This window comes from Cyprinus carpio, chromosome B21 (genome assembly GCF_018340385.1).
Source record: "Cyprinus carpio isolate SPL01 chromosome B21, ASM1834038v1, whole genome shotgun sequence".
NCBI classification, from domain to species: domain Eukaryota; kingdom Metazoa; phylum Chordata; class Actinopteri; order Cypriniformes; family Cyprinidae; genus Cyprinus; species Cyprinus carpio.
In genome coordinates, this window is record NC_056617.1 from 12,573,299 (window position 1) to 12,601,062 (window position 27,764).

Consider the following 27,764-nt stretch of genomic DNA (forward strand, 5'->3'; position numbering starts at 1 on the left):
TCACTTCAGTTCACAGTTTGAGTCTTGCAGCACATCAATGAGCTGCTGCTTTGAGCCTCCTATTTTATTGTTACTCAGATCAAGCTCTTTTAAAAACAGCAGTACTTTTGTTTCAGCCAAAGTCTGAGCCAAACAAGCAACATCTGTAATGCCACAGTCATTTAGACTAGAAAGAGAAAGACAGACAGACAGAGGAAGAAAATTATTTTTACTTTCACCCAGAGGGTTGCACACCCACAGTTACCGATGTGCACCTGCACTGTTGCTACGGCAATGCAAGTTTTACTCCCTGTCAGTCAACCACTGTGAGTGAAGGAAACAGACTGAATGACAATGCAGTTCACTTTCTGACAGTAGATGGTGCTCACTGAACAGCAGTTTCCCTGAAAACCCACATAAACAAAATAGACTGTCCTTTCTGTTTCTTCACAAAGAAAGGAAGTCAAACAGTGTTTTCAAACAGACATTCAGCTTTTTGTAGTCTCTATGATGTTTATTGAACAACACTAAATACTTAAATACTTAGTATTTATTTTAAAACATTTATTTTTACTTAAACATATTCACATTTCACACTAAAACATGAAAATATATGTTATATTATTTAACAACATAGCTGTGTACTTTTGCACTTTAACATGTTTGAAACATTTAATTAATTTCACCATTTTGTGTACTGTTATATTATATTTTCAAAATCACTTATATTTAAAGATTTTTGTTTATATAATTTTTCGGAAAAAAGTCAGAAAAATCTTTTAATTAAATTTTTTTGTTTGTTCGTTTTTAACCTTTAGACAAAATATCAAAGAAAAAACTTTGTGTACTATGTGTTTTATGTTCATGCCCTGCCCCGGTTCCTTTCTTCCCGGACATGCATGAGGAGCTGATGAAGTCGTGGACGGCGCCTTTTTTTGTCCAGAAGCCGCTTGTCCGCCTCTTTCATCCTCACTACCCTTGAAGGCAGGGTGGATATGGGGTACGTTGACATTTCCCAGGTGGAGAGTGCGAATGCAGTGCACTTGTGCCCTCAAAATGCCGCCACTTGGAGGAATCGTCCTCGTCTCCCATCCAAAGCCTATAAGCTCTCACCCCAAAGCTTAAAGTGCTGCGGGCCAAGCCACCTCTGCCCTGCATGCCATGGCGATCCTACAGGTCCACCGAGCCAAGGCACTCAAATAAATGCACAAAAGTTAGTACCGACCCGGGGTTGATCCAGGAGCTGCGCTCGGTGACCATCTTTGCTCTCCGGTCGATAAAGGTCACGGCGCGGTCCCTCAGAAAGGCAATGTCCAATCTTGTGGCCCTAGAGAGCCATCTATGGCTCAGTCTTGTTGAGATGAGTAATGTCAACAAAGTGCGCTTTTCTTGATACTCTTATCTCCCAGGCTGAGCTATTTGATGACACTGTCGAGGACTTCGCCCAGCAGTTCTCGGCAGTACAAAGACAGACTGAAACTATCCAGCACATCCCTGGCGTGATCCTCCACCTGCCACCATTCCGCCGTGGGCCATGCCTCAGCCTACCCATCGCCAAGGGCGCCCTCCTGCGGCTGCTCCACCCCATACTGAGACCATGTCAAGCCCGGTTGTGTTGAGCCTTGCATGGGAAGGCGGCGCCCTTACCCCCTCCAGGAAAATGACGAGGCGGGCCTGACACAGACAGCCTGGAGATGTGAGGAACTGCTTTTCTTCTAAAGATGGCAAGGAGAGCGCCAGTCCTTTCCCGGAGGAGGGACAGGTGAGGAATCTTTTGTTTCATTTGTTCTGTTCCGCTGCTGGCAAAAGGGCCACCGGTAACCACATTCTCAAAGAAAGAGCAGTTTCCTTTTCCTCTGGGCCATCAGGCTTGTGGATTAACAGTGATCGATGCACTGCCTTAAATCATCTTAAAACTGATTAAATCGTAGACCAGGTTGTCTACGATCACATTTCATGTCACAACTCACCTGCCATCTCCTCCTCTGGAGTCAGACGTGGCGCAAGTCGCTGCGTGCCGTCTACATCTTGGGGGAGCTCAATCATGCAACCGAAGTGCACTCAAGACAGCTCATGTTCCTCAGAGAATGGCGACTCCATTCTGAGATGGTTTGGCTGTGCTGGAGTCGATTTGGGGAAGCTCAGGAAAACCAAGTGGCCTCCCAGGAGTCCTTGGTGGACCAATTTAAATGATTAACAGCATGCTTCAGTTTCTTTTGTCAGGGTTCATACAGTCATGGAAAACCTGGAAAAGCCATGAATTTTAAAACCATCAATTTACAGGCCTGGAAAAGTTTTGGAAACGTCATGGAATTTTATTTCACAAATCTCTGTATAATGGAGCTATATTTAATCAGGTCCTGAATTTCAGTGGGGGATCATGCATGTGTAGGCCATAGTTTTACTCATTCCCGCAGCTTTCAAGTTTATAATGAGGTAAATTCCTGCAAACATTTATTCAATATAGTAGGTTAAATGAGTAAATAAATCCACTCAAATTAGATTAGTTAGATTAATTCAGTCAATATTGAGTTGTTTTTAATAGTTTGTTGAGCTTAAGCAGCCAAATACACACAAAATGACTTAAAAATGTCCGTCCTGGTGAGTATCCTTGTAAGCATTCGGTTTTGTCTTGAATGTAAACAGTTGAGAAAGAAAATGCATGTGTATCCGTGCATGCGGTCTTCTGAAAGCAGCCTAAGGGGCCGTTCAACTGTCGCGTCATTTGCACACTCAAGTTCATTACTTCAAATGTAAGGCTAGTGTGCTCATAATAGAAGATTTTTCATGAAATATGTCATATGTACACTATAGGTCAGCACGAACGTCTTTCAATGGCGCGTGAGGAGGGGGATCTGCCAAAACGGGGTGCCAGATCAGATTTCGCAGGTGCAGGAGCCGGCTTGTTCTGGCACAAATTAAGCCCTGGCTGTCACCATCCACCTTGAAAGTGTATGTGGCTGATATCGCAGCACATCATGATGCAGTGGACAGCCAGTCCCTGGGAAAGCATGATCTTGTCATGAGGTTCCTGAGGGGTGGCCTGGAGGTTACATCCTCCTTGGCCAGCCCTGGTGCCCTCCGTGGATCTCTCTATTGTCCTGACTGGACTGCAGAGGGGTCCCTTTGAGCCACTGGATTCAATCAAGCTTAAATTCCTGTCTGACATCACTCCTGACCACACTCTCATCCATCAAGAGGGTCAGGGACTTCCAAGCAGTTTTGGTGAGCAAAGAGTGCCTTGTGTTCGGGCCGGCCTACTCTCACGTTTTCCTAAAAAACCCAGCCTGGATACGTGCCCAAGGTTACCAACACGTCTTTTCGTGGTCATGTGGTGAACCTGCAAGCACTGCCCTCTGAGGTGGCAGGTCCAGCCTTGGCATTGCTGTGTCCCGTAAGAGCATTGCGCATATACGTGGACTGCACCTGGAGCTTCGGAAGCTCAGAGGAGCTCTTTGTGTGCTTTGGAGATCAGCAGAAAGGGAAGGCAGTCTCCAAGCAGAGGTGGGCCCACTGGATAGTGGATGTCATCGGCTTGATGTACCAATCCCAAGGTGAGCTGTGCCCTCTGGGTTTGAGGGCTCACTGCACACGGAGTGTTGCCTACTCCTAGGCATTGGCGCATGGTGCCTCTCTGGCAGACATCTGTAGAGATGTGGGCTGGGCGACACCAAACATCTTCACGAGATTTACAGGCTCCACATTGAACCAGTTTCTTCCCGTGTGTGGGGTAACAGGTATGGTGGAAGGAGCTGACCGGTGTCATGCTTGCTGTGCCATTCCCCCTGACCCAGGGATGCGAGCGCCGCTTTCCTCCTCCAGTAAAGTTCCCCGGACGGCGAACCCTGGTGTTATAATGTGAACCCAGACTCAATATTGACGCCAGGCCCAGTACTGGTGTTAGCTTGCCCAAGACCTGGGTCAGTCCATATTAGTGTCTCCACATGTCACCTCCGTTCGGGTAGGATGTGGCCTCAGTAGTGTCCTTATAATGTGAACCCAGACTCAATATGAGATTGAGTAAAAGTGTTTGTTAAATTGCAATGTTGAAATGATTTTAAGCATTTCCCTTTTTGTATGTGAGTGTCACTGACCTCAATCTCTCCAGTTTACAGTGTGAATTATTCAGTATGTCACACAGGATCTGCACTCCTTTGTTTTCTATTTTATTCCCACTGAGGTCCAGCTCTCTCAGGTGTGAAAGGTTTGAACACAGTTCTGAAGTGAGGATGAGACAATGTTTCTCTGTAATTCTGCACCCACACAGACTGAAGACAGAAAGAGAAAAGACAATGAATCATATCCAATTATCACTCGTTAAATGCATCATAACTAAATTTCATATAGCACACTAATACAACAGCAGAACATGAAAACCTAATTAAAGAACCATAAAAAAAATTCCTAGCTAGGATTTAAGGATACTAGATTAAGTTTGGACAATTATCACTCAGTCAAAAAAGTAAAGAAGGTTTTTATTTATAAAGCTCTAAAAATCTTACTGACTGATGTTTTAGTGCATTCCCTGCAAATATGGATTTCAGTTGACTATTTTCACATTCTTACTGTGAGAAAATCACAATTTCAATTTAAAGTCATTTAAGTAGAGTTTACTGTTCTTTCCTATTTAAATGGAATATAAAGTATATTTAACTCCGGTCACAATAGTGACCGTAAAGAAGGTTTTCATTTATAAAGCTAATTTAACAATTAAATGTTTTAGTAATGAAAATGATCTACATTAAAAAAAATTGAGCTCAAACTGGATTTTTACCCTTATTTTGAAGTTAATGTACTCTGCCTTTGCATTATCTGCAAAACATGAGAAGTCACACCAAGGCAAAAGGCAGTAACTTCCACATTATCAATATTTGGTTGCTGATCATCATTTATCATCATCATAATTATTTACAAAATCGTTATAGTAACACCTGTATAAAATCTAGTGATCATGGGCTGTCTCATATAGGCTATTGCATATAGTAATGTGACTGTATTAATATTTTTTGTTTGTTTGTTTTTTGACCATAACAAGCAGACTAAAAATTAAACATGTGAGTGGATACCATGGATTCCAATTTATTTGATATGCTCAGTAATGTAAAAGAATGCTAGACATAGCATATTTATTTTATATTGACTTGTATGAAATAGCCTAACCTAAAAGAATGACTTGTGGATTGATGTGAATGCCAGCAAGAAGGAATAATGCTCAGAATGCTTGTGGATTAAACATCTCCAATGACGTTCATTGCCATGGATTGATTGTTTTAACTGGGTTACAAGAAAAGGTAGGATATGAATTTAATTGCGAACTGTTAGTAGGCTACTGATTTTATGATTGGTCATGCTAGCTACGGCATTCGAGTCCACACACGTCCAACTAGATGTGACTAGATGTGACTAATCAGCATTACAAAAAGAAATATTTTTATATTTAAGGGTTATTCACAATTACGTTTTGCTGCCAAGGTATCTAGTATTTACAGTGCTTTGTTATATGGAGCTGTTTTGGTAGATCTATCTAATTCGTTTTGTCTACACCGTAATTAAAATGCAGCAGACTTTAATGGACAGTAAAACAAAGGCAGAACACTGTAAAACTGCAAGCCAGCACCGTAACTTCATGATGGTTGTCATGCAGTGAATTAAGATTTAGGTCTCTGCAGAGCAAAAGTGGGCATTTCTGACTTTGTGGGTGTGTTTTCAAACTGCTGGGTAGTGATGTCCGGTTTGCAAACTAATCATTCTTTTGAACAGTTTTTTTGTTTGTTTGTTTTTTCAACCATCAAAAGTATGTTGATGGTTGTATTTTTTTTTTTTTTTTTTTGTTTATCTCATTATTCCTATCAGTGTGTTGTATAAGGGTTTTTATGCATAATTGTAATATTAGAATGTGATCAAAAAGTTTAAAAAGCTGTTTAAAATTTCACAGGTTAAGTGAAGAAAGAAACTCAAGTTAAATTTACTGCATGCCAGTGTAGTTTGTTACTGTGGAAAAAATCTGGGATCAAACAGGTTAAGTGAAGAAAGAAACTCAAGTTAAATTTACTGCATGCCAGTGTAGTTTGTTACTGTTGCTAAAAATAAATCATAGTAGTCTGTGTTTCATAAGCAAACCTCCAGTAAGATGCATTTGATTACCTCTTAAATTTCACAAAAAGCTCCATCAGTGTTACAGAAGACATTTAACTCTGTCAGAATAATCTATTGTCATGCAAGTTTTTGTACTGAGTAATGAAACTAACTGTATTTTTTCCAGCTTGCATTCTGAACTGCCCAACAGAACACCAAGGTTTTCAACTCCAGAGTCTCCTAGTTGATTCACACTGAGGTTCAGCTCTCTCAGGTGTGATGGGTTTGATTTTAGAGCTGAAGTCAAGATGAGACACTGTTTCTCTGTAATACTGCATCTACACAGACTGAAGACAAGAGAAAAGACCATGTTAAGTTAACATGTGAGTTAAATGCATCGTGAATAAAAACCATAGTCACTAATACACCACCAAAAACCTGAAAACTTAATTAGATGACCATAAACCAAGAAACCATACAAATTTTGCCCAATAAGAACTGATTTAGTGAAAACAAATAACAGTCAACAAAAATCCATGTCACTCACAACAACATCATTTCTTTCACTAACTTCACATCATCATTTTATCTATTCTAATTCATTTTATTTATTATTTTTGCAGATAAGATTTTTCAGACTTCAGCCTGTGAAAATGTTACAGCCAAAAATGTCAAATTTAATAGATATTTTAAGACATCAGTTAATAACTATTTTTCTACTGTCACACTACTGAATCATCACTCCATCAGCTAATAGCATTATAAACTTTAATCACACTGTAACAGCTGTACAGTACAATGTTACTAACTCTAGTTTTTCCAGCTTGCATTGTGGATTCATCAGTATATCACAGAGGTTTGTTGCTCCCAACTGGCCAAGTTCATTCCCACTCAAGGCCAGCTCTCTCAGGTGTGATGACTTTGATTTCAGAGCGGAAGTCAGAGCTGAACAATCTTCAGGTTTTATAGCACAGTACCTTAACCTGCATTCAGAGAAATAAGATAACCTTTTCATTTTGTTTCTTTAAAATACCAAAACACTAAATTTTTGGATGTATGTGAATGTTCCTCACCTCAATCTTTCCAGTTTAAATCGTGATTCCTTCAGTATATCATAAAATTTATTCACTCTTGTGTGTTTAAGTACATTTCCACTGAGGTCCAGTTCTCTCAGGTGTGATGGGTTTGATTTCAGAGCTGAAGTCAGGAAGACACACTGCTTCTCTTTAATACTGCATTTACACAGTCTGAAGACAAAAACAGAAAGGTCAAAAGTTCAGATCCTTGATGACAGTCTTATAAAAACAGCAACAGTAAACATATAGCCTTCCATATAGTCTATAGTTGAGTTGTTAATAGATTTTTGAATGCCAGAACCTTCTGTTTTCTTCTTATTCATTTTTTTTTAAAAACTGCAGACAAATATATATATATATATATATATATATAGTGTGTGTGTAATATTGTTTTATTCATTGTTGCAGCAAATTTGAATCTCATAATATTTCTGCAGAACATGTACACAAACCAGTACATTTATCAAATTAAATTTCTTCAGTAGATTGCCAGAAAAACATTTGAATTACAGATGCAATGCTAGGGTTTAAATACTGTAAACTTTCAATCAAACTGCTGTACAGTATAATGATACTAACGCTAGTATTTCCAGCTTGCATTCTGGGTTCTTCAGTAGATTGCTAATGTTTTCAAATCCAGAGTCTCCTAGTTTATTCTCACTCAGGTCCAGCTCTCTCAGGTGTGATGGGTTTGATTTCAGAGCTGAAGTCAGAGCAGAACATCCTTCATCTGTCATATCACAGCCTCTTAACTTCATTGGAAAAAAAGCAGAAATTAAAATATTCTGTAAAGACAAATGAAGAGGGATCATCTTTATTTCACTAGATCACAAAATACTATCTCACAAAATGCTCTTTACAAGATACTGAGTATAAAGTGTCTCTGTTTAAAAACTGTGAACTCTGTTTTTAACAGTTCAAAGTTCAAAGTGATTTTAAGCATTTTGTTTCTTGTATGTGAATGTTACTGACCTCAGTCTCTCCATTTTACAGTGGAAATCAATCAGTAGATCACATAAGTGCTTCACTCCTTTGTTTTCTATTTTATTTCCACTCAGGTCCAGTTCTCTCAGGTGTGATGGGTTTGATTTCAGAGTTGAAGTCAGGATGAAACACTGTTTCTCTGTAATAAGCAATAAATAAATAAATAAATAATTTACTAACACTTTACACAGCGTGCCCTTGTTCTGTAAATTTGCTTAAACAGCATAAATGTAACCTTAAACAGCATAAATGTAACATTCAGTTTAATTCACTGATCCCACTTCTCTCCCCAAAAGGCTGAGAAGGACTGACTTAAATACCCTAAACTCCTGCCAGAATAGAAACTGGACTAAACCAACTCTGTAGCCAGATAGCATAAAGAAAAAGAAAAAAATTATAAAAAAAAACATTGATCTCATGTTTAAAGAAAAACAGGACATCTATTGGAACAGAAAATAAACAGATATAGAAAATGCCACTAATAAGTATAACAGTTAAGAATGTTATCCAATACATTACACCAAACAAAACAAAACAAAAAAAAAAAAAAAAAAAAACAAAAAAGTAAAGTAAATTCCAGCCCTTTAAATGTGCGACCTTGAAAGCACCCCTCCCCCTTGGGAAACCCCCGATCTAAACAGGAAGTGACCAGCAGCGTCTAAGCCATGGCAGACGACAAAGATGATTGTCTTTACTCCTTAAACTAACAAATAAATGGTATAGTAACAAAACAAATGTGTTATGTCCTTATTTAATGAAAATCAAACAGGTAAATTAAGCGTGTTGTGATGTTCGTTGATATGTGCACATATCACCAAACATACCCCACAGCGTTTTCATTCTCCAATTAATGTCATCTTACCAAAACAACATGATGGATGCTAAAGACAATTAAACTTTTTGAAACATAAGCTGTGTTATTGTCTGAGGGTGGAAATAATAAATGTAAGTCATGTACTAACTGCAAAACACACAGACCGGGTGACGATATGAATACTGCATCTCTTCGTCAGATAATACCTCAATGTGTCCAAAGCCCACTTAATGGCCAGTGCCTCTTTCTCTATACCATAGTAGTAGAACTGCCCCTAGAAAAACCCCTGAGGCATCAGTCTGTACCGTAAAACTAACACCAGAAAAACCCCTGAGGCATCAGTCTGTACCGTGAATGGAAGATCGAAGTTTGGGCTTTGTAAAAGGGGTCCTAGACACAAACAGAAAAGTCCACACAAACACAAACAGTTTGTCTTTCTCTGTAAGGTCCGTTAGCACTGCAGCTCTGCAGGGCATCAGAAGTCCCATACACTTGTCTGGCTGGTTTGTCTTTCTGTGTAAGGTACGTTACGCACTGCAACTTGGACTGGATAAAGCCAAGAAAATATCTCAACATCACAATAGTTTACTGCATAAAACAAGACAACACTTCATTAAATTTCTCCACATATAGGTGTTGGTAGAGGACAAGAGTGTACTGCATTAACTTTGTCAACTTGTGGTTTTATGTCGCCTCCTCCTAGCACATACAGTAGCCCAGATAGGAAACTTCAGGTTTCGCCAAGTTACAGTTTTTGGCATTGACCACCAATCCTGCATTATGTATCCTTTGAAACACCTCTGCTAAGTGATGCAGATGTTCCTTCCAGGATGCACTGTAGATCACCACATCGTCGATATAAGCAGCCACAAAGTCCTCAGTCCCAGAGAGCACTTGATCCATCAGCCGCTGAAAAGTAGCTGCATCTCCGTGCAGTCCAAACGGCATAACCTTAAAATGATATAGCCCTGATAGGGCCCAGAAAGCACTCAGTTCTTTAGCCGCATCAGTCAGTGGTACCTGCCAGTAACCTTTACACAGGTCTAACGTGCTCAGGTATCTGGCCTTCCCCAGACGTTCCACCAATTCATCGACCCTAGGCATTGCCACAGGCATGGGATACAGGTCCCGCCATAAATGTCTCTGCCACAGAACACACATGCCTGGTCCAGCCATGGCCGAGCAAAGTTAACATGGGAACACTGAGGTTTTTTTGCAACGATCTGGAAGGCTGAGCTCATATGTTGGTTTTGTACCTCACCTTTTCTCAGAACACACCGATTGGCCCTGCCCACTTGCATGCAGGCCATGTCCGAAGTTGGGGGAGCACCAACCACCTTCTGATCTGGTACAAGTGTCCTTTTCTTTGAAGACTTGTCATACCATGTTTTCTGCTGCTGTCGGCCAGGGCTTCAATGTTGTCATGGACTAGGTCTTACATAGCATCCATGTCCCTCATTTTCAGAACATAGGATACTATGCTGGTTTAAAATTTGTGCCTTGATTGGTAAATATTTCTTTTGGAATGCCTACACGTGAGACCGAAAAGCGCGCGGGCAGCTGTGTCAAATGTAGCGGTTCCCTGTCCTACTCCTTTCCAAAGGGCTTACCATATCCATTGCTATTTTACAGTGTTGCGTAATCACAAATAACTAAAATGTAGCGGTTCCCTGTCCTACTCCTTTCCAAAGGGCTTACCATAAACAGTACATATATAATGGGAAGCCAAACCAATAATGGGAAACTGTCTAACCAAGGCTTAACCACTGTATCCATCCTAAAACTCTGGTAAACATCTGAAAAACTCGACACAACTTGCAAAACTCCTTCACATCAACATATGTAAACCTAAAAAAAAAACCTAAAGGAAACTAAAGACACAACTTTAATAACATAGACCTTAAAGATGTGGGGACAACCAACTGTTCTCCACTCCTACCTTGCCAATGCAATCTCTCATCCTTCAACAGAAACCAATCTTTGTCAGAAACGCTGCTCCTCAACTCTTTACTGCCCACTTTTGCAAACAACAGTTTTAGAGAAACTCACCTCTTCAAAAACACTGCTCCACAACCCCCAAAACTTCATCACTATATCAAACAACATCCTCAAATAAACCTCTGCCCTTAATCTTTTGCTGCTGCCTGTCTCTTCTTTAGGACGAGTGGGGCGGGGCAGAGAGCTCGTGGAAACGGAGCGAGGCCGGGGAGTGACTGGGAAATAGCGACACCACTCTATTGCTGACTCCCGCGGTCTCGAGTCCCACGGAGGAGCATGGGGAGAGGATACAAAAAGAGGAGCGAAGGACCAGTGAAGGACGGAGAGAGGACCAGGCCTGGGCTTATTTTATTTTGTTTTTTGGTTTTTCTTTGGGTGCGGGTAGTCGCCAGTGAGGTTTTAATCCCTGTTCGCCTGGCTGTTTTGTTATTACGTTGCACGCTTATTAAATATAGTGTTGTATTTGATGTTCGCCGGTTCTTGCCCGCTCCTTCTTCCCGTGACTATGGAGTTTTATATTATTACACTGGTGCCAAAAACCCGTGAGAGAGTTAATAATATAAAACTCCATCGCTCATTCCCAATCACTCCCACAGGCCTCGCTCCGTTCCCACGGCTCTCGGCCTCCGGGGGGACTCATCACAACTAGCCTCTAAACTGCATCCCACTAGATTTTGGGAAGATTCCTTCTATGCATCGCTGCCCTTAATCTTTTGCTGCTGCTTGTCTCTTGATGTTCTTTTTCCTTTTTTAAGGATTTCCGCAAAAGGGCAATAGGTCTGAAAGCTTTCTAGACTGCGGGTCCTGTAATAAGTCAGCTACTACCTTTATGTCCCCTAACAAATCACACAAATTAGTAAGGGGCCTTATTGACAACATCAACAGTCAGAAAGTAGTCTTGTCCTTCAATCTGCATTTCTAGATCAATAGTGGGATCTCAAATCTGCATTGATCTAGCATTTCTAGATCAATAACGTGAGGATTCTCGACGGCGATCCCCATGAATCGCACCACACACATTTGTCACACTGACCTCATGGTATAGAGTTGTCTGTGCATCCTTCAAGCATTCTTGTCTGACTAGGCTTTGACTGGAGCCTGTGTCTACCAATGCTCTGAACACTCTACCGCCTATCTTTATTGCAACAATAGTGTCAATATTGTGTTTTGCCTCCTTTAGTGTGTCTAGTGTTCTGGGAACATAGCAAAGGTTTGTGCTACTAGCTGCCTGTACCAGACATTCTGCTTTCTTGTGTCCCTGTTGACCACACGCATGACACAGAAATTGAAGTTTGTTGTTTTTTAGTGTTATTGTAAGTCTTAACTTGTGGATTGTGTGTGTTAAAGCCCTTTGATGTGTTAAAAGCATGACCACTTCTGCAACCAACCCCAGACTTACCTGACATACTGCTTGACTTGCCTTGAGTGTACCCCAAATGGTAGGAGAAACATCTTGCCACTATGAATGTATTGACTAGCTCTGCGGCCTGCCAAAAGTAAAATATGATAACATCCCCAATCCACTCTTTATCCCATCTCCCAATTGATCATCCACTTTTCATAAAGTAGTATAAAGATTCCCACATTCCCGCATCACATCTCTGACGTCTTTAGTATTGCCCTAGGTGTCATCCAACTTTTCATAAAAGATCCTTTACCCTCTGGAGTCTAAGGGTATTTTTTGGGCCTGGAGAAGTTTTGTCATGCCCTGACATTGTGCTTTTTTCAGTTCTTGATAAATATCTCGAAATGGCTTAAAGTCTAATCTCACTGTGATCGCAGCACAAGCTGGGCTATAATACTATGGTGAGCAGCATGTATGGTACATGATGGTGTTTTTGTTTGAGAAAAAAAATGTTATGCGTGGTTAGTGAAAAACTAAAAATGTTAAAATCACACTGAATAAGGCAATAAAACAATACAGAAAATGTGGTTCCCAGGACTTTTGAGACTGGAGCTTGTAGCCTAGAATTACTCACTTACAGATAACATATACTGATTTAAATTTTCTAAGACACTTTTTGTGGTGTAAACGTCATATGCGCGGAGTAGGCGGTTCAACTAATCATGAATTCACACCTGAGAAGACAAAGGCACTGCATAATGAGCCATTCCGTCAGCTGTGGTCACTGAGAGGGATGAGATACAAGAAAAAAAAGTGTGAGGACAAAATAATGTATATAATTTTATGTTTGTAGTTTATTTAGAATATATTTAATTTATCCCACAAACATAATTTAATACTAACTTGTGAGTGCAGTTTTAAACAGTTTATTAGGAACAATCAAAGCGACTTTCAAACTGATTTTTTGCATCATTACTCCAGTCACACAATCCTTCAGAAATCCTTTTACCAATCTTATTTCTACAAAAAAAAAATTATTGTTATTATTATCATTATCTATTATTATTATTATTAAGGAGAATAAAGAGTGAGAAAATTTTGTTCGGTTTTTTAGGGGGGATAAATTGAAAGAACAGCATTGTTTATATAACATTGGTTACAGTTACATTTATGGTAGTACATTTATATTATTTACATCAAAGCTTTTGAATGGTATAGTAGTGTATATTGGTTATTGAAACTCATAAATTATTTCACTTACACATTTAGTCAGGAATTTTTTTTTACAGTAGTTTGGAAAAAGGCTCCCTTGGAAAAAGTCGAACTAGTAAAAGTTTACAAGTTTGTGAAAACACAAAAACTAGTACAAGTATATAAAAAATAAGAGACTTACTATGTTATGATCTCTGCTGAATAAAGTGCTTTCATTCTGTTTTTCTGACAAAACTCCAATCTCAAATCCTCAACCACATCACATCTTTTGGGGTGAAATATGTCTTATTCCTCTCATCGCGAAGCACAACCAGTAAAAAATAAAAAAAAACTTGAAGAACAATCTACGCTGCGTTTGTCTTTCTGTTGTGTGGGTGTATTCAAGCCGCCAGCGCTTCAGTGAAACATTATAATTTGAATAGCGCGCTCGGCGCATGGGGGCGTGGTTCGCATTAGAAGCTAATGTGAAGGGACCGTGAGGAAAACGGACATCGTGTGTTTCATATGGATTACTTATCACAGAATATTTGTTTTTCGGCAGCACTTGTTTAGTTGAAAAGTAAGACATGTCAGGCTTTCTAATAGATATCTCCCTCATGTCTCTGTGTTGAGTATTCACTGAGTTACAGTTCAATTTTAATGACGCATTTTGTGGAATGAAGATCAGCGCAGACAAAGGATGCAGACAAGCACTCTTGTTTTGTTATCTTTATTTTATAAGTGCACAAAGTTTTGTTGTTTATTATGTCTGTATACAAAAAAAAGTAGACCCTTTTACAGATTCGATTGTGTATACAAAGTGCTCTTATCTGCACGATCAAAACTGAAAGTGTAATTGGTGTCATCCACTTTTCATAAAGATCCTTTAATCTGGCTTGGAGTTCACCAGCACACCCACCCTAACCAATTTAATCTGGCTTGGAGTTCTCTAGGTGACTCACCCTCTTGTATTAAGTTAGTTTGGAAAGTTAATTTCATACTTGATCAGCACAGCTCTTTTAACCATGTTGTAATCCAGAGTGTCAGCAATGTCCATGGCAATGTATGTAGCACAAGCCTTGCCTGTGAGAAGAGGCACTAAATGCAATGCCCACTCCTCTCTTGGCCCCCGCCAGGCTTGAGCAATCCATTCTAAGGTGGTCAAGTAATGCTCAATGTCCTCGTCGTCCTGTAGTGGCAGTATCTTTGTGCCTTGCCAGCCCAGGCAAGAAGGTCCCTGCCACTCCCCACTTCAAAGTATCCTCTGCTCATCCTGTACCCTGGGCTCCTTGAACATTGCCCTGGGTATGGCGTATGATGTGATGTATTGGAGCTGCAGTGGTAGATGGCAGGGAAGAATCCTGAGCTGTCACACCTCCCAATGACAGCTGGTCTTGTCTCTGCCATTGGACCTCGGTTTGCAACGGAGTAAACTGATGTTGCAAGGTGCGCCATCTGTGCTCCTGTCGAAGCACTTCTTTTTCAAAATGATCTTCTCTGGCTTGTTGTGTTTGCATAAAGGACAGTCACATCTTTATCAGCTCCTCTACGCTCTCTCCATTCCCCCTCTGTGGACACGAGCTAGTGCCCCTTTGGTCTCGGCTTGACCAATCGTGAGCCTCATCAGATGCCTTTAGTGCTGTTTCTTGGGGCCCATCCTGATGTCAACACATTGCCCCCTGCTGGACTGGAGTATCCGCTGCCACCATGTGTCATAGGGTATGCCGTTAAGGCCAAGCTAGGTGATAGGATGGTATAGGTGTAAACCAGGATAAACCAAAGAGTGTTTTTTTTATTAGCACAAGTAGCAAGATTTTAAGACGAGGTCTGTCACCGTGCGCAGCTCCTGCATCAACCCTGGGTCAGAACTACCCTTGTGCAACTCCTTTAATGCCTTGGCCTGGTATACTTGCAGAAGTGCCATGGCATGCAGGGCGGAGGCAGCCTGTCCAGTGGCACCATAAGTCTTGGCCGTAAACACGGACGAGAACTTACAGGCCCTGGATGGGAGACAAGGGTTACCCCTCCAGGTGGAAGCTCTCCTTGGACACAATTGCATCACAATTGCGCGCTCCACCAGGGGGATTGCCTCGTAACCCCTGGCTGCCCCACCATCGAAGGTAGTGAGGGAGGAGGAGGCACCAAACTGGATTTGGGCAGAAAAAGGTACCTTCCATGACCTGGTCACCTCCTCATGCACTTCTGGGAAGAAAGGCACTGGGGCGGGGAGCTGAGAACCAGCCCGGGTTGCCCCAAGATACCAGTCATCTAACCTTGACGGCTTGAGACATGGTGGCTCTCTCTACTCGAGCCCGACCACCTTGGCAGCCCTGGAAAGCACAGCCGTTAATTCTGGGTCAGAATGACTATTCACGGAAGTAGCCCTCCTCTGCGGAACAGAAGCCACAATGTCCATACTGCCACAATGACGGCATGACTCATCCACGAAGGCTGCCTCAGTGTTTTCAAGGCCCAAACATGTGATGCAGACTGACTTCCGGCCCCAGGTAATGACCGCATCCAGAAACACACGGGCGGCATGTCATCTTTAAAAAGACACAACGTCACACCCGTATCTTGCTCTTTTAGGGAAATTAGCTCTTTCAGAAGTGCTGAAGCGCACAGGGGAGTGCCGTCACACCAACACCAGGCGTTGAAGAAGCCTCTTCCCCAGAATTGAAAAGCTGACTATGCATTGCACCCGCTGCCTAATTATACTCGTGCTGTGATCAGCGGCAATCATTTCATGCCAATGTGCATTGGTTTACACTCAAAGTATACTGGTCTCTCGAAGCGAGATCCCAATTCGTCGGTGATCAACTGAAAGGGAACCATTGTTCTCCCTCTACAGTAAATTAAATAATTACTGACCCAAGATCAAACAGATTTGGCCTACCTTTTAAAGCTAAATGCCATTTTATAATTATTTGTATTTTTAATGGCCTGTGTAATTTTAATACTTCATATTGTGACACCTCTGGCTCAAACAAATGAGAAAATAGTATTATCATATACATGTTAAATAATGTAAGATACTCACATCAGTGTGTTGAGTTTACAGTGTTTATCCTGCAGTAGAGCAGCGATCTGATTCACTCGTGTGTCTCCTAGTTCATGTAAACTCAGATTCAGCTCTTTCAGGAGTAATGGGTTTTCACCCTGAACTTTAATCACATATTGGCAGGCTTCATCTGCAGCAGGACCCAAAAACCTGCAAAAGTAGGATTCAGTTTAATTCTGAACTAAATGTCCATTTCCATACAAAACATGTTGTTAACACAGAATACATTATTGTTTCTAATAACAAGCTCTAGTTACTGTTTTACTAAATATGGACAATGACATCAGCATTCTGATTGGTCTCAAGATATTTCTAGACACAGCATGTTTGTGAAGAACTGGAGACTCACAGATCTGCTGCAGAGTGACACAGTGTTGGAAATGATGTGCGTTCAGAAAAAGTTAATACCAAACTACTGAATATCACCAAATCTATAATGTCTTTTTAACCTGTAGTGTTGCTTGTACCATAACTAAACTGTGCTGACATTTTGTCACTAATGGCACAGAACACTTAGATGCACCAAATTGAAGATAATTGTATTACTGAAATAATATCTGCATGAATATTGAGCCTACATAACATTTATATTGTATTATTTTATCACATCTCACCCAGTGTCTTGCAGTAGGTTTGTATTAGTGAAATTATATTTATATAAATAATTCACCTGCATTTAATTTATTTTTGTATTATTTCATCACGACTCACCTCAGTGTCTTCAGTTGACAGTCTGGATCCTGTAGTAAATCAGTCAGCTGCTTCACTCCTGATTGTCCAGGATCATTTCCTGTGAGGTCCAGCTCTATCAGGTGTGAAGGGTTTGATCTCAGAGCTGAAGCCAGAGCTTTATAACCTTCTTCAGTGATACTGCAGTCTGAGAGTCTAGAGGAAGACAAAAGCAATGTCTCAAATGTATTCAGTTACTCATTTAGTAAAAACAAGATTTTATTTTTCAGATTATGGTATTTATAATTATATGTCAACAAAAAATGTAACATGTGACAATGTTGCCAAAATGTTTTAAGACAAAATCATACTACTAATTTTTACTACTGTAAAATATATTACTGACAGAAATTTTCTGTTCATGTTTAAATTCTCCAAATCCTAACCTGAGTATCTGCAGTGTGCACTGAGAGTTTGCCAGTAGAGTGGAGATTTCAGTCACTCCAGAGTTTCCGAGTTTATTTTCACTCAGATCCAGCTCTATAAGGTTTGAAGGGTTTGAATTAAATGCTGATGCCAGAGCAGCACAACCTTCTTCTGTAATACTGATGCAATTAAACCTGTAGAAAAGAGAAAAACAAATAAGCTTTATATACAATTGTGCAACTAGTAGCTTTGGCTATTACTGTTTTAGTCCACCAACATGAGATTTGCATGATAAATATTTGTTTAGTAGTTGGCCTGTTGTACACATTGACTAAGATACTTACATCAGTTTTTGCAGACTACATTTTTCATTCTTAAACAGAGTTGAGAAGATTTTCATTCCTGAGTTTCTGAGTTTAGTCCCACTCAGATTCAGTTCTGTCAGATTTGAAGGGTTTGAATTTAAAGCTGAAGTCAGAATACAACAATCTTCTTCTGTGATATCGCTGTTATTCAGACTGTGTTAACAGAAAATACAGATAAAAATAAAAGCAGTTTCAACTAAATATTTATCAAGAGTTAGTTAAAAGTCAACATGCTCTAGTAAACAATACATAAAACACACCCAGCAGCAAGTTCAAATGTATTACAAATTATCATGATAATGTTAAAACTTACATCATTATCCTGAATTAACACAGTGTAATCCTAAAATACCTAAGGGAGTCCTAAGAGTCCTAGTTCACTCAGATTCAGCTCTCTTAGCAGTAACAGGTTTTTACCCAGAACTCTATTCACATCCTGACAGGCTTTATCTGCAGCAGTACCCAAAAACCTGCAGAACAGATGATGAAGCATGATTCGATTCAACTAAACTTGGTTTAATAAAAATAGCATCTGATTCTGATGGGAAACAATAAGAAATGGTTTATCTTGAATTTACCTTGGCACAAAATATTGCTTTAGTCAAATAATATTTGTATTAAAAATTAAACAGAATGCCATTTATTTTGTATCATTTCATTACATCTCACCTCAGTGTCTTCAGTTGACAGTTTGGATCCTGTAGTAAATCATTGAGCTGCTCCACTCCTGATTGTCCATTACCATTACATCCAACACCAACATCTATCAAGTGTTAAATCTCAGATCTCAAAACAGAACACAAAAACCTACAACATTCATAATTCATACTGAAATTCTAAAGAAATACAAAAAAAAAAAATCAACACAATAAAAAACAAAGATCAAAACATGAATTCATTACTATTAGCATTCCTCACACCAGTTGGATATTTATATTTCCCAGCACCTCAAAAATGCAATCTGTTTATCAATACTTTATAAATCTTTCTACACAATCATGTTTTTCACAACTGTAAGTAACATTAATGACTTGTTCCTTGTTACACAATTCCAGTTTGCAGACCAGTTGGAGCTTTAGCTGTACACTGATTCATGTTTACATTAACTAAATTCAGACCTGAGTATCTGTAGTGTGCATTGTGAATTTCTCAGCAGACTGGAGATTTCTGTTACTCCCAAGTTTCCTACTTGATTCTCGCTCAGATCCAGGTCTCTGAGGTTTGAATTAAATGCTGATGCCAGAGCAGCACAACCTTCACCTGTAATACTGATGAAGTTCAACCTGTAGAAGAGAGAACAAATAAAAAAATAATCTATACACAATTATGCAACTAATTGGTTTAGCTATTACATTTATCCACCAATATGAGATTTGCAATGATAATCATACTGTAAAGTAAGGCTACTTCCACACAAAGTCAGAGCTTTCCCTATCTGATCTTATATTTTTCCTCATCTCAAGAAATATCTGCTTCCACACGAAACCACAAAACTGTCACAAAACGATGTAGTATACATGCCAGACCAGTATGTGGCGCTGTAATTCTGCCACAGAGATACACTCAAAACGGAGAAGAAGACTGACTATGCGCATAAACTTTGCACACGGTATGCAAACGAACATGGAACAATACATTTATTAATCTGCGTTAATGTTAGTTAATAAAAATACAATCATTCAGTGTTTGTTCATGTTTTTGTTGCTGTTACATGACGTAGCATGTCTGACTAGGGGCGGGATGTGGGCTGACGACGTCATTGTGTGACAGTGACCTTTAAATCTTTGTGTTTAGTTCACATCAGGACTATAAAAACTTTGATACAAATCTGGTGAAATGCTGTAAACATTAGTCCACAAAAATTTTGGAAATTCTGCAAATGTAAAATTATAAGCCTCTATCAGGTGTGAAGGGTTTTGAAATCTCAGAGCTGAAGCCAGAGCTTTATAACCGTCTTCTGTGATACTGCAGTCTGAAAGTCTAGAGGAAGACAAAAGTAATGTGTTATATAATTAATGTTATTACAAAACATTTTAATATCAAAAAATGTCTAATGTATTTTGTTTATTCTTTCCTCTTCTGTTCAGAGGAGAAAAACATGATTCATCATCTGACACCAAGCATGCCTTTCCCTCTTCTTTGGTTTGTACTACAGTAATTTTTTCTTGATCAAAATAAATAATTATTAAAACACAAAAGAGATAGTTATTGTTATTATTAAAATCAAACACTAGTTCACCCAAGTTTCTCCAGTGTGCAGTTTGTATCTTCTAATCCGTTCTGGAGTTTCTTCACTCCCGAATCCTGCAGATTATTGTTGCTCATGTCAAGTTCTTTCAGAATGGAGTTTGATCTCAGGACTGTAGCGAGAGCTGAACAACTTTCCTCTGTTAGACCACAACCACGCAGCCTAACATTTTAAACAGGAGAGGGAGAATTTACAAACACAAAGTGCTCGATTCCAACATTTCGTGATTACTGAGAACTCTGTTTAGGTCACCTGATTTCTTTAACATAGATTAAATGTGCAATAAAAACTACATTAATAATACTCACTGTAGTGTGTTGAGTTTACAGTGTTTATCCTGCAGTAGAGCAGTGATCTGATTCACTCGTGTGTCTCCTAGTTCATTTTCACTCAGATTCAGTTCTCTCAGGAGTAATGGATTTTTACCCACAACTCCAGTCACATACTGACAGGCTTCTTCTGCATCAGGACTCAAAAACCTGCAGAAGAGATGAACGTAGGATATAATTTAATTCCCAAATAAACTTGATAAAAAAAAAAAATCCAAATATGATGGACAAGAAGTGTGAAATAGTTTTTCTTGAATTTACATTAATACAGCAGGTTTGCATTAGTGATATAATATTAACACAATTCACCTGCATTTAATTTATTTTGTATTATTTCATCACGTCTCACCTCAGTGTCTTCAGTCGACAGTTTGGATCCTGTAGTAAATCATTGAGCTCCTTCACTCCTGATTGTCCAGGATCATTTCCTGTGAGATCCAGCTCTATCAGGTGTGAAGGGTTAGATCTCAGAGCTGAAGCCAGAGCTTTATAACCCTCTTCAGTGATACCACAGTCAGAGAGTCTAGAAAAGGAATGAAAACATAAAATTCAACGAATTAATCAGCTATTCTATAATTTAGCTTAACTCGTTTAACACTGCCAGCGTTTTTTAACATTTTCACTAAAATTCCATTGTACCCAGAAATTTTGTTGTACGACTATCTGAACATGCAATACATAAAAATAAAGAACAGACCCTCTAATTTTAAACATTTTTTTTTTTAATCAACACTTGAATGTAGGTACATTTAGTAAAAAAGCAACATTTTGAGCAAAAAGCTGAAAAAAAAAAAAAAACTTTTTTTTATCAAAGACTGCATCTGGATCATATCAGTATGATGATCAAAGCATGGATTAAGCAGATTGCATCCATCAGCACTCCAAAAGCTTTCACAGTCCTTTACCACTTCCTGGATTGACATTTTACTCTATAACATTAGGTAGTTTTTCTTTATATGCTGTTAACTGTTGATTGCATTATTTTTCATATGCATCTGCTTACACATGAGATCGCTCGTTTCTGCGTCTTCATCGTCTGTGCTTTTGATCAGGAAATTCTGGTCTCATTCAAGAGATGTATAATAGTGCCACCGAGCATATAACAGTGAAAACACAGAAAGCCGTAAAATCTCATATTTGGCAGTAAGCGTTTTCTCATGAAAGATGAGATAACTTGTCAGTGGTGGGGAAAGAGTTAACAATATTAATCCCTAAAGACATCTTCTACAATGAATTCTACAATGAAAAGTGTAAACTGATATATACACAAACATCTATGCAGAGTTAAGTAACTTACTGTAAATGAATTACTTTTCCTGGTAACGCAGTAAAGTAATGCGTTAAGTTTAAAATGTATGTAATTTGGTTTACTTATGTCAATAAAATTATGTTACTTAAGTTACAAATGCAGTGTTAAAAATTATGAAGTAAAAATCATGTTTTGTGCTTTAGTATGCCCTTTAAAATGCCCCAATTATGGATTTTTGAAAATGACCTTTCATGAGGTGTGAAACGCAGTTTTAAGCAAAAGCAAAAGTTTTAAATCTGAAAGTGCACAGTGTATAAAGATATTGTTTCTCAAAAGAAAGAGTCGACTCTGAATCATTTTTAAAACGAATCCCAAGTCATTTCACGTTGACGTCAATAGGAAACATTAGCATATTGCCCACCCACTAGTTGGTCTTTTTTGCATTGGTATGAATTAAAATGCTAATTCATTCTTTGCCACTAGGTGCCGATTTTGGAGCAGTAAAATAGCGGTCTCCCTGGTAACACTACACACAAAGCAGAACTGTGCTCACAAACACTGCTTTATTGAGACTGAGGTCACTGCAGAGCAAAAGTGGACATTTCTGAATTTATGGGTGTTTTCAAACTCCAGGGGGTTTCTCAATAATGCAATCAAAATGATCCCCCTTACCTAACCCCACCCATAAACCCAACATTTTCATGAGCAACAGAAACACTTTTTATATACTGCTTAATACAATGCCATCTGTTCAACAATAAAGTTCAACATAAATATATACTATTTAAATACTAATAAGTGAGGGTATATATGCTTTCATCAGTGTTTTATGATAAACAATACTCAATAAAAAAATTCTAATACAGTATAAAAGCTTTAACTGTTTTAAAAACACAGATTTTGTGAGCAGTTTTTGGATTTGAAGATGTTAGAAACACACGTCATTGTTGTCGTGTGGTGAATTTGGCCAATAGTGAAACAGCTGTGTCATCATCAGGACTCCTGCAGCTGAGTTAGCTGGCTGCTCTCGAAATGCTATTGCGGTACTTTAATGCCACGCTTGACAGTGATGTCGGTTCAAGTCGGACAAAATTTCTAACTGGCATGCACTGCATCAAGACAGCCACCGATCGGTCTGCGCAGTGCTGCATGAAGTCGAACACACCCTCTATACTTGGCTTTATCAGGCATTACAGGCATGATGAAATAAAATGAAACCAATCGGACCAATCACTGCAGATTAGCATCAGTTGTTTGGAAAAATGAATCGTTGAACAAATAATTTGGGAGTCGTTGAGCAAGTAAGGTAAAAATAAATGCATATTTATAAAACAATAAACGTGTTATTTTGACCTTGCATGTATGTCAACCGGTTGTTGGGGACTCCCAAAACCAAAATATAAATCTTTTGTTACCCATAATAGGGGCACTTTAATAAATCACCAGAGAATGTGAGCTAAAATGCAGACGAGTCCTACAACATTAAGATGCAATGAAATGTTGTATTTCAATTTGTATGAATCATATTTCAAAATGTTGCACTCAACATATTTTAGTCTGGCATTATAGTTTGGAAAATGTGCAACAAGTTAATGTGTACAAGTTTATGTCACACAGTAACACTAATATAGGTAAAAATAAATGACTCCACCAGAATGAGATCATCCAAGAGAAGAGGAGAATGATCACATGAGCTCTGCCGTCTTCTTCCAAATTGGCTGTCGCTCCTGAAAGTCGCTCTACATTTGCAAAAAGTTGAAGACTTCTCAACTTTGTCGCATCACTGGACATGCCCCATCCGGTCACCAAATAGCCGCTGCCCCTGTTTGTTGCTTGAAATTGCCATTTCCCCAAATGAAATTAATGAGATCGTGCTACTTTGTCGCTTTTAGTGTGAATGTTGTTTTATTCCTTACAGGGTGTCTTCTTCCAAAAAACGTAAAGTAGACGAGATGAACTTGAATTTTTCTTTGTATACGAAGGTGTTGTGGACATTTACATATTTGCGCACCTGAACCCCTGGTTTCTCTTGGATGATTATCTTATAGCGCGTGATGTGCGTGGGCGTGATCACATTATATCTGAGCTCAGACGGAAAAGACTGTACCTCGCGTTGGTTTCATATGGATTATTTTATCAGAGAATATTTGTTTTCAGCATGACTTACTTCATTTAATGATAGACACTTCAAGCTTTCTTTAGATATACTGTATTTCTCATGTCATTTTTGTTAATTTTAGTGACTTGTTTCAGCAAGATATTCATGGAGACTGAGAATGCAGAAAGAAGAAAGTGAAGTGACGTGTGGCCAAATATGGTGTCACTTACTTAGAATTTGTGCTCTGCATTTAAACCATCCAAGTGCACACACACAGCAGTGAACGCACACATGGAGCAGTGGGCAGCCATATTGCTGCAATGCCCAGGGAGCAGTGGGGGGTTTGGTGCCTCGCTCAAGGGTCTCACCTCAGTCGTGGTATTGAAGGTGCAGAGAGTTCTGGTTTTTTCACTCCCGCCACCGACATTTCCTGCTGGACCTGACACTCAAGCCCACAACCTTTGGGTTAAAAGTCCGACTCTCTATCCAATAGGCCACGACTGCACCCCCTCACCCCCCACCAAAAATTAAGTGCACCCTATTTGTTTTCTGCTTTCAATCGGCCATTGACCAACGTCGGGCCAACAGAGAGTGACGGTCGGGTTAGTTTGTTTGGTGTGTTCCACTCGTCGTCTCTTTGGGCTCACGGTGGCAGCACGTTTGCCTGATTCAAAATGTTGAATCGGTGTCGGGGCCATCGGGACCAATGGCGAGAATGAGAGCTCTGATTGGATGTTCAGTTTAGTGAACGAGTCAGTGCCTGAGAATTAATGCGAAAGTGATGAAAACAAGCACGTAAATGAAGGCAGTACAGATAGAAGGCTGTTTAAATGTTACGTGATCTTTCCCAATCATTCTAATACGCGAATGTTTTCATAACAACATGAGCCGCTTAAAATGATCAAAATTGTCAACACTGATATTCAAAATGGTAAGCAAGCGCTGCTTTGTTTATGTTTTGCATATCTGCGTTTATCTCGTATATCTTTGTTCCTTTTGAATGAAGAATATATACTATTGATAGCTGCTGATATAGACAGTTAATTTCTTTCACGTATGCGCAGAATGCACATGTTAGTTTGCTGTTGGCTGTAGTCTGTGCGGTGTGTTTAAGCGCAGATTTTTGGTCCGATGCTGACAACGTGAGGCAACAAAACCAAACTCTATAGGTGTCACTAGTTCTTTGAAGTCGGCTTGGTGTGTCCTGGCCTTAAAACTCTATAGGTGTGAAAGTCTTTCATCTGAATGGTCCACAACATACAAGTAACTCTACATCAGAATAGTTGAAAAACAAAATGTAAGTTTTAGAATGGCCTAATTAAAGTCCACATTTAAGGTGTGGAATTACCAGGAACATACAATTTTTGCTGGAAGGAAAAAAAAAAAAAAAAATTTACTGAGCTAAAATAGTTAAGCCTTCCTTTCTGTGATGGATTAACCAGATCAAAATTAATAAATGTATCTGAATTCTGACTCAATCCTAGAGCTGCATCTAATGGTTGCCTAAATATATAAATATAAAAAATAAAAGCAAAATAGAAATGTTAACTTGGAAGAATGTCTATATCAAAATGGTATATATCTATAAGGTCTTCTACATCCAATTACATACATACATATATATATATATATATATATATATATATATATATATATATATATACAGTGGGTACGGAAAGTATTCAGACCCCTTAAATTTTTCACTTCATTAATGTACACAGAGCACCCCATATTGACAGAAAAAAACACAGAATTGTTGACATTTTTGCACATTTATTAAAAAAAGAAAAACTGAAATATCACATGGTCCTAAGTGTTCAGACCCTTTGCTCAGTATTTAGTAGAAGCACCCTTTTGATCTAATACAGCCATGAGTCTTTTTGGGAAAGATGCAACAAATTTTTCACACCTGGATTTGGGGATCCTCTGCCATTCCTCTTGCAGATCCTCTCCAGTTCTGTCAGGTTGGATGGTAAACGTTGGTGGACAGCCATTTTCAAGTCTCTCCGGAGATGCTCAATTGGGTTTAAGTCAGGGCCTCTGGTTGGGCCATTCAAGAACTGTCACGGAGTTGTTGTGAAGTCACTCTTTCGTTATTTTAGCTGTGTGCTTAGGGTCATTGTCTTGTTGGAAGGTAAACCTTCAGCCCAGTCTGAGGTCCTGAGCACTCTGAAGAAGGTTTTCGTCCAGGATATTACTGTACTTGGCTACATTCATCTTTCTCTTGATTGCAACCAGTCGTCCTGTCCCTGCAGCTGAAAAACACCCCCCACAGCATGATGCTGCCACCACCATGCTTCACTGTTGGGACTGTATTGGACAGGTGATGAGCAGTGCCTGGTTTTCTCCACACATACCGCTTAGAATTAAGGCCAAAAAGTTCTATTTTGGTCTCATCAGACCAGAGAATCTTATTTCTCTGTTTTCTAGCAAACTCCATGCGGGTTTTCATGTGTCTTGCACAGAGGAGAGGCTTCTGTCGGGCCACTCTGCCATAAACCCCCCGACTGGTGGAGGGCTGCAGTGATGGTTGACTTTCTACAACTTTCTCCCATCTCCCGACTGCATCTCTGGAGCTCAGCCACAGTGATCTTTGGGTTCTTCTTTACCTCTCTCACCAAGGCTCTTCTCCCCCGATAGTTCTGTTTGGCCGGACGGCCAGCTCTAGGAAGGGTTCTGGTCGTCCCAAACGTCTTCCATTTCAGGATTATGGAGGCCACTGTGCTCTTAGGAACCTTAGGTGCAGCAGAAATTTTTTTGTAACCTTGGCCAGATCTGTGCCTTGCCACAATTCTGTCTCTGAGCTCTTCAGGCAGTTCCTTTGACCTCATGATTCTCATTTGCTCTGACATGCACTGTGAGCAGTAAGGTCTTATATAAACAGGTGTGTGGCTTTCCTAATCAAGTCCAATCAGTAGAATCAAACACAGCTAGACTCAAATGAAGGTGTAGAACCATCTCAAGGATGATCAGAAGAATGGACAGCACCTGAGTTAAATATATGAGTGTCACAGCAAAGGGTCTGAATACTTAGGACCAGGTGATATATCAGTTTTTCTTCTTTAATAAATCTGCAAAAATGTCAACAATTCTGTGTTTTTCTGTCAATATGGGGTGCTCTGTGTACATTAATGAAGTGAAAAATTTAAGAGGGTGATTTAGATGGTAGCAATGCTAAATGTTACCTAGTTGCTTTTAGTGTATATTACGAAATTTTGCTTTGCTACACCTTGATAATGAAAGTTAGACATTATTAGTCAAACAAAAGGAGATTTAAATTAATCATTTTGCAAAATGCCCATAATTTTTAAATAAGGGAGATAGTAAACTGTGAAATTCATAATTTGTCTATTAAAATATGTAAAACAAAATCATAATCTTTAGGTTGGGTTGAGAACAGTTTTTGTTGGCCATCACACAACTTACCTCAGTATCTCCAGTTCACACTTTAAATTCTCCAGTCCAGTGCAGAGCAGCTTCACTCCTGGATCCTGCAGATTATTATTGTTCATGTTCAGCTCTTTCAGACTGGTACCTGAAGCAAGAACTGTAGCCAGAGCTGAACAACTTCTGTCTGTTAAGTCACAATCATTCAGCCTACAAGGAAAACAAGTCACATAATATTGAATTCATACAGTATAATACAGTAAAATGCATGAACTAAATACAAATATTAAATGTATTATTAGGGGTGTGATGAGATCTCATGGCACGAGGTCTCGCGATGACCGATGTGTCTCGTGAGATCTGACTGGTTTCGCCCAGAATGTGATGATATCCAAAATCCATGGAATTTGTAAAATTTTGAATTAATTAACCAAAAGTAGGTCATTACACTTAAATCAAATCATGATATG

At 39.3% G+C, this 27,764-nt stretch overlaps 1 protein-coding gene across 1 annotated transcript; it reads right to left on the reverse strand.

The window, feature by feature from the left end:
• LOC109093425 lies at positions 1-27,486 on the reverse strand. The gene is made up of 15 exons (XM_042748359.1): positions 27,334-27,486; positions 20,910-21,083; positions 20,540-20,710; positions 20,223-20,393; positions 17,357-17,408; positions 15,297-15,692; positions 9,949-10,071; positions 9,639-9,879; positions 8,103-8,259; positions 7,710-7,883; positions 7,128-7,301; positions 6,864-7,037; positions 6,228-6,401; positions 4,074-4,247; positions 1-166 (listed from the first exon to the last, which is right to left on the reverse strand). The coding sequence occupies exons 1-15, from the start codon at positions 27,417-27,419 to the stop codon at positions 1-3; spliced, it is 2,607 nt and encodes an 868-aa protein (XP_042604293.1). The 5' UTR covers positions 27,420-27,486.
• Between the last annotated feature and the right edge of the window lie 278 nt (positions 27,487-27,764).

What these genes read in the sequence shown, in the direction of transcription:
- LOC109093425 (XM_042748359.1), bottom strand. Translation starts at nt 27,419, where the DNA reads ATGAACAATAATAATCTGCAGGATCCAGGAGTGAAGCTGCTCTGCACT. An exon ending in TTTAAACTGGAAAGATTGAG is followed by an intron (nt 7,038 to 7,127) that starts GTGAGGAACATT and finishes CTCTGAATGCAG; the next exon opens with GTTAAGGTACTGTGCTATAA. An exon ending in TGCAAGCTGGAAAAAATACA is followed by an intron (nt 4,248 to 6,227) that starts GTTAGTTTCATT and finishes TTCTGTCTTCAG; the next exon opens with TCTGTGTGGGTGCAGAATTA.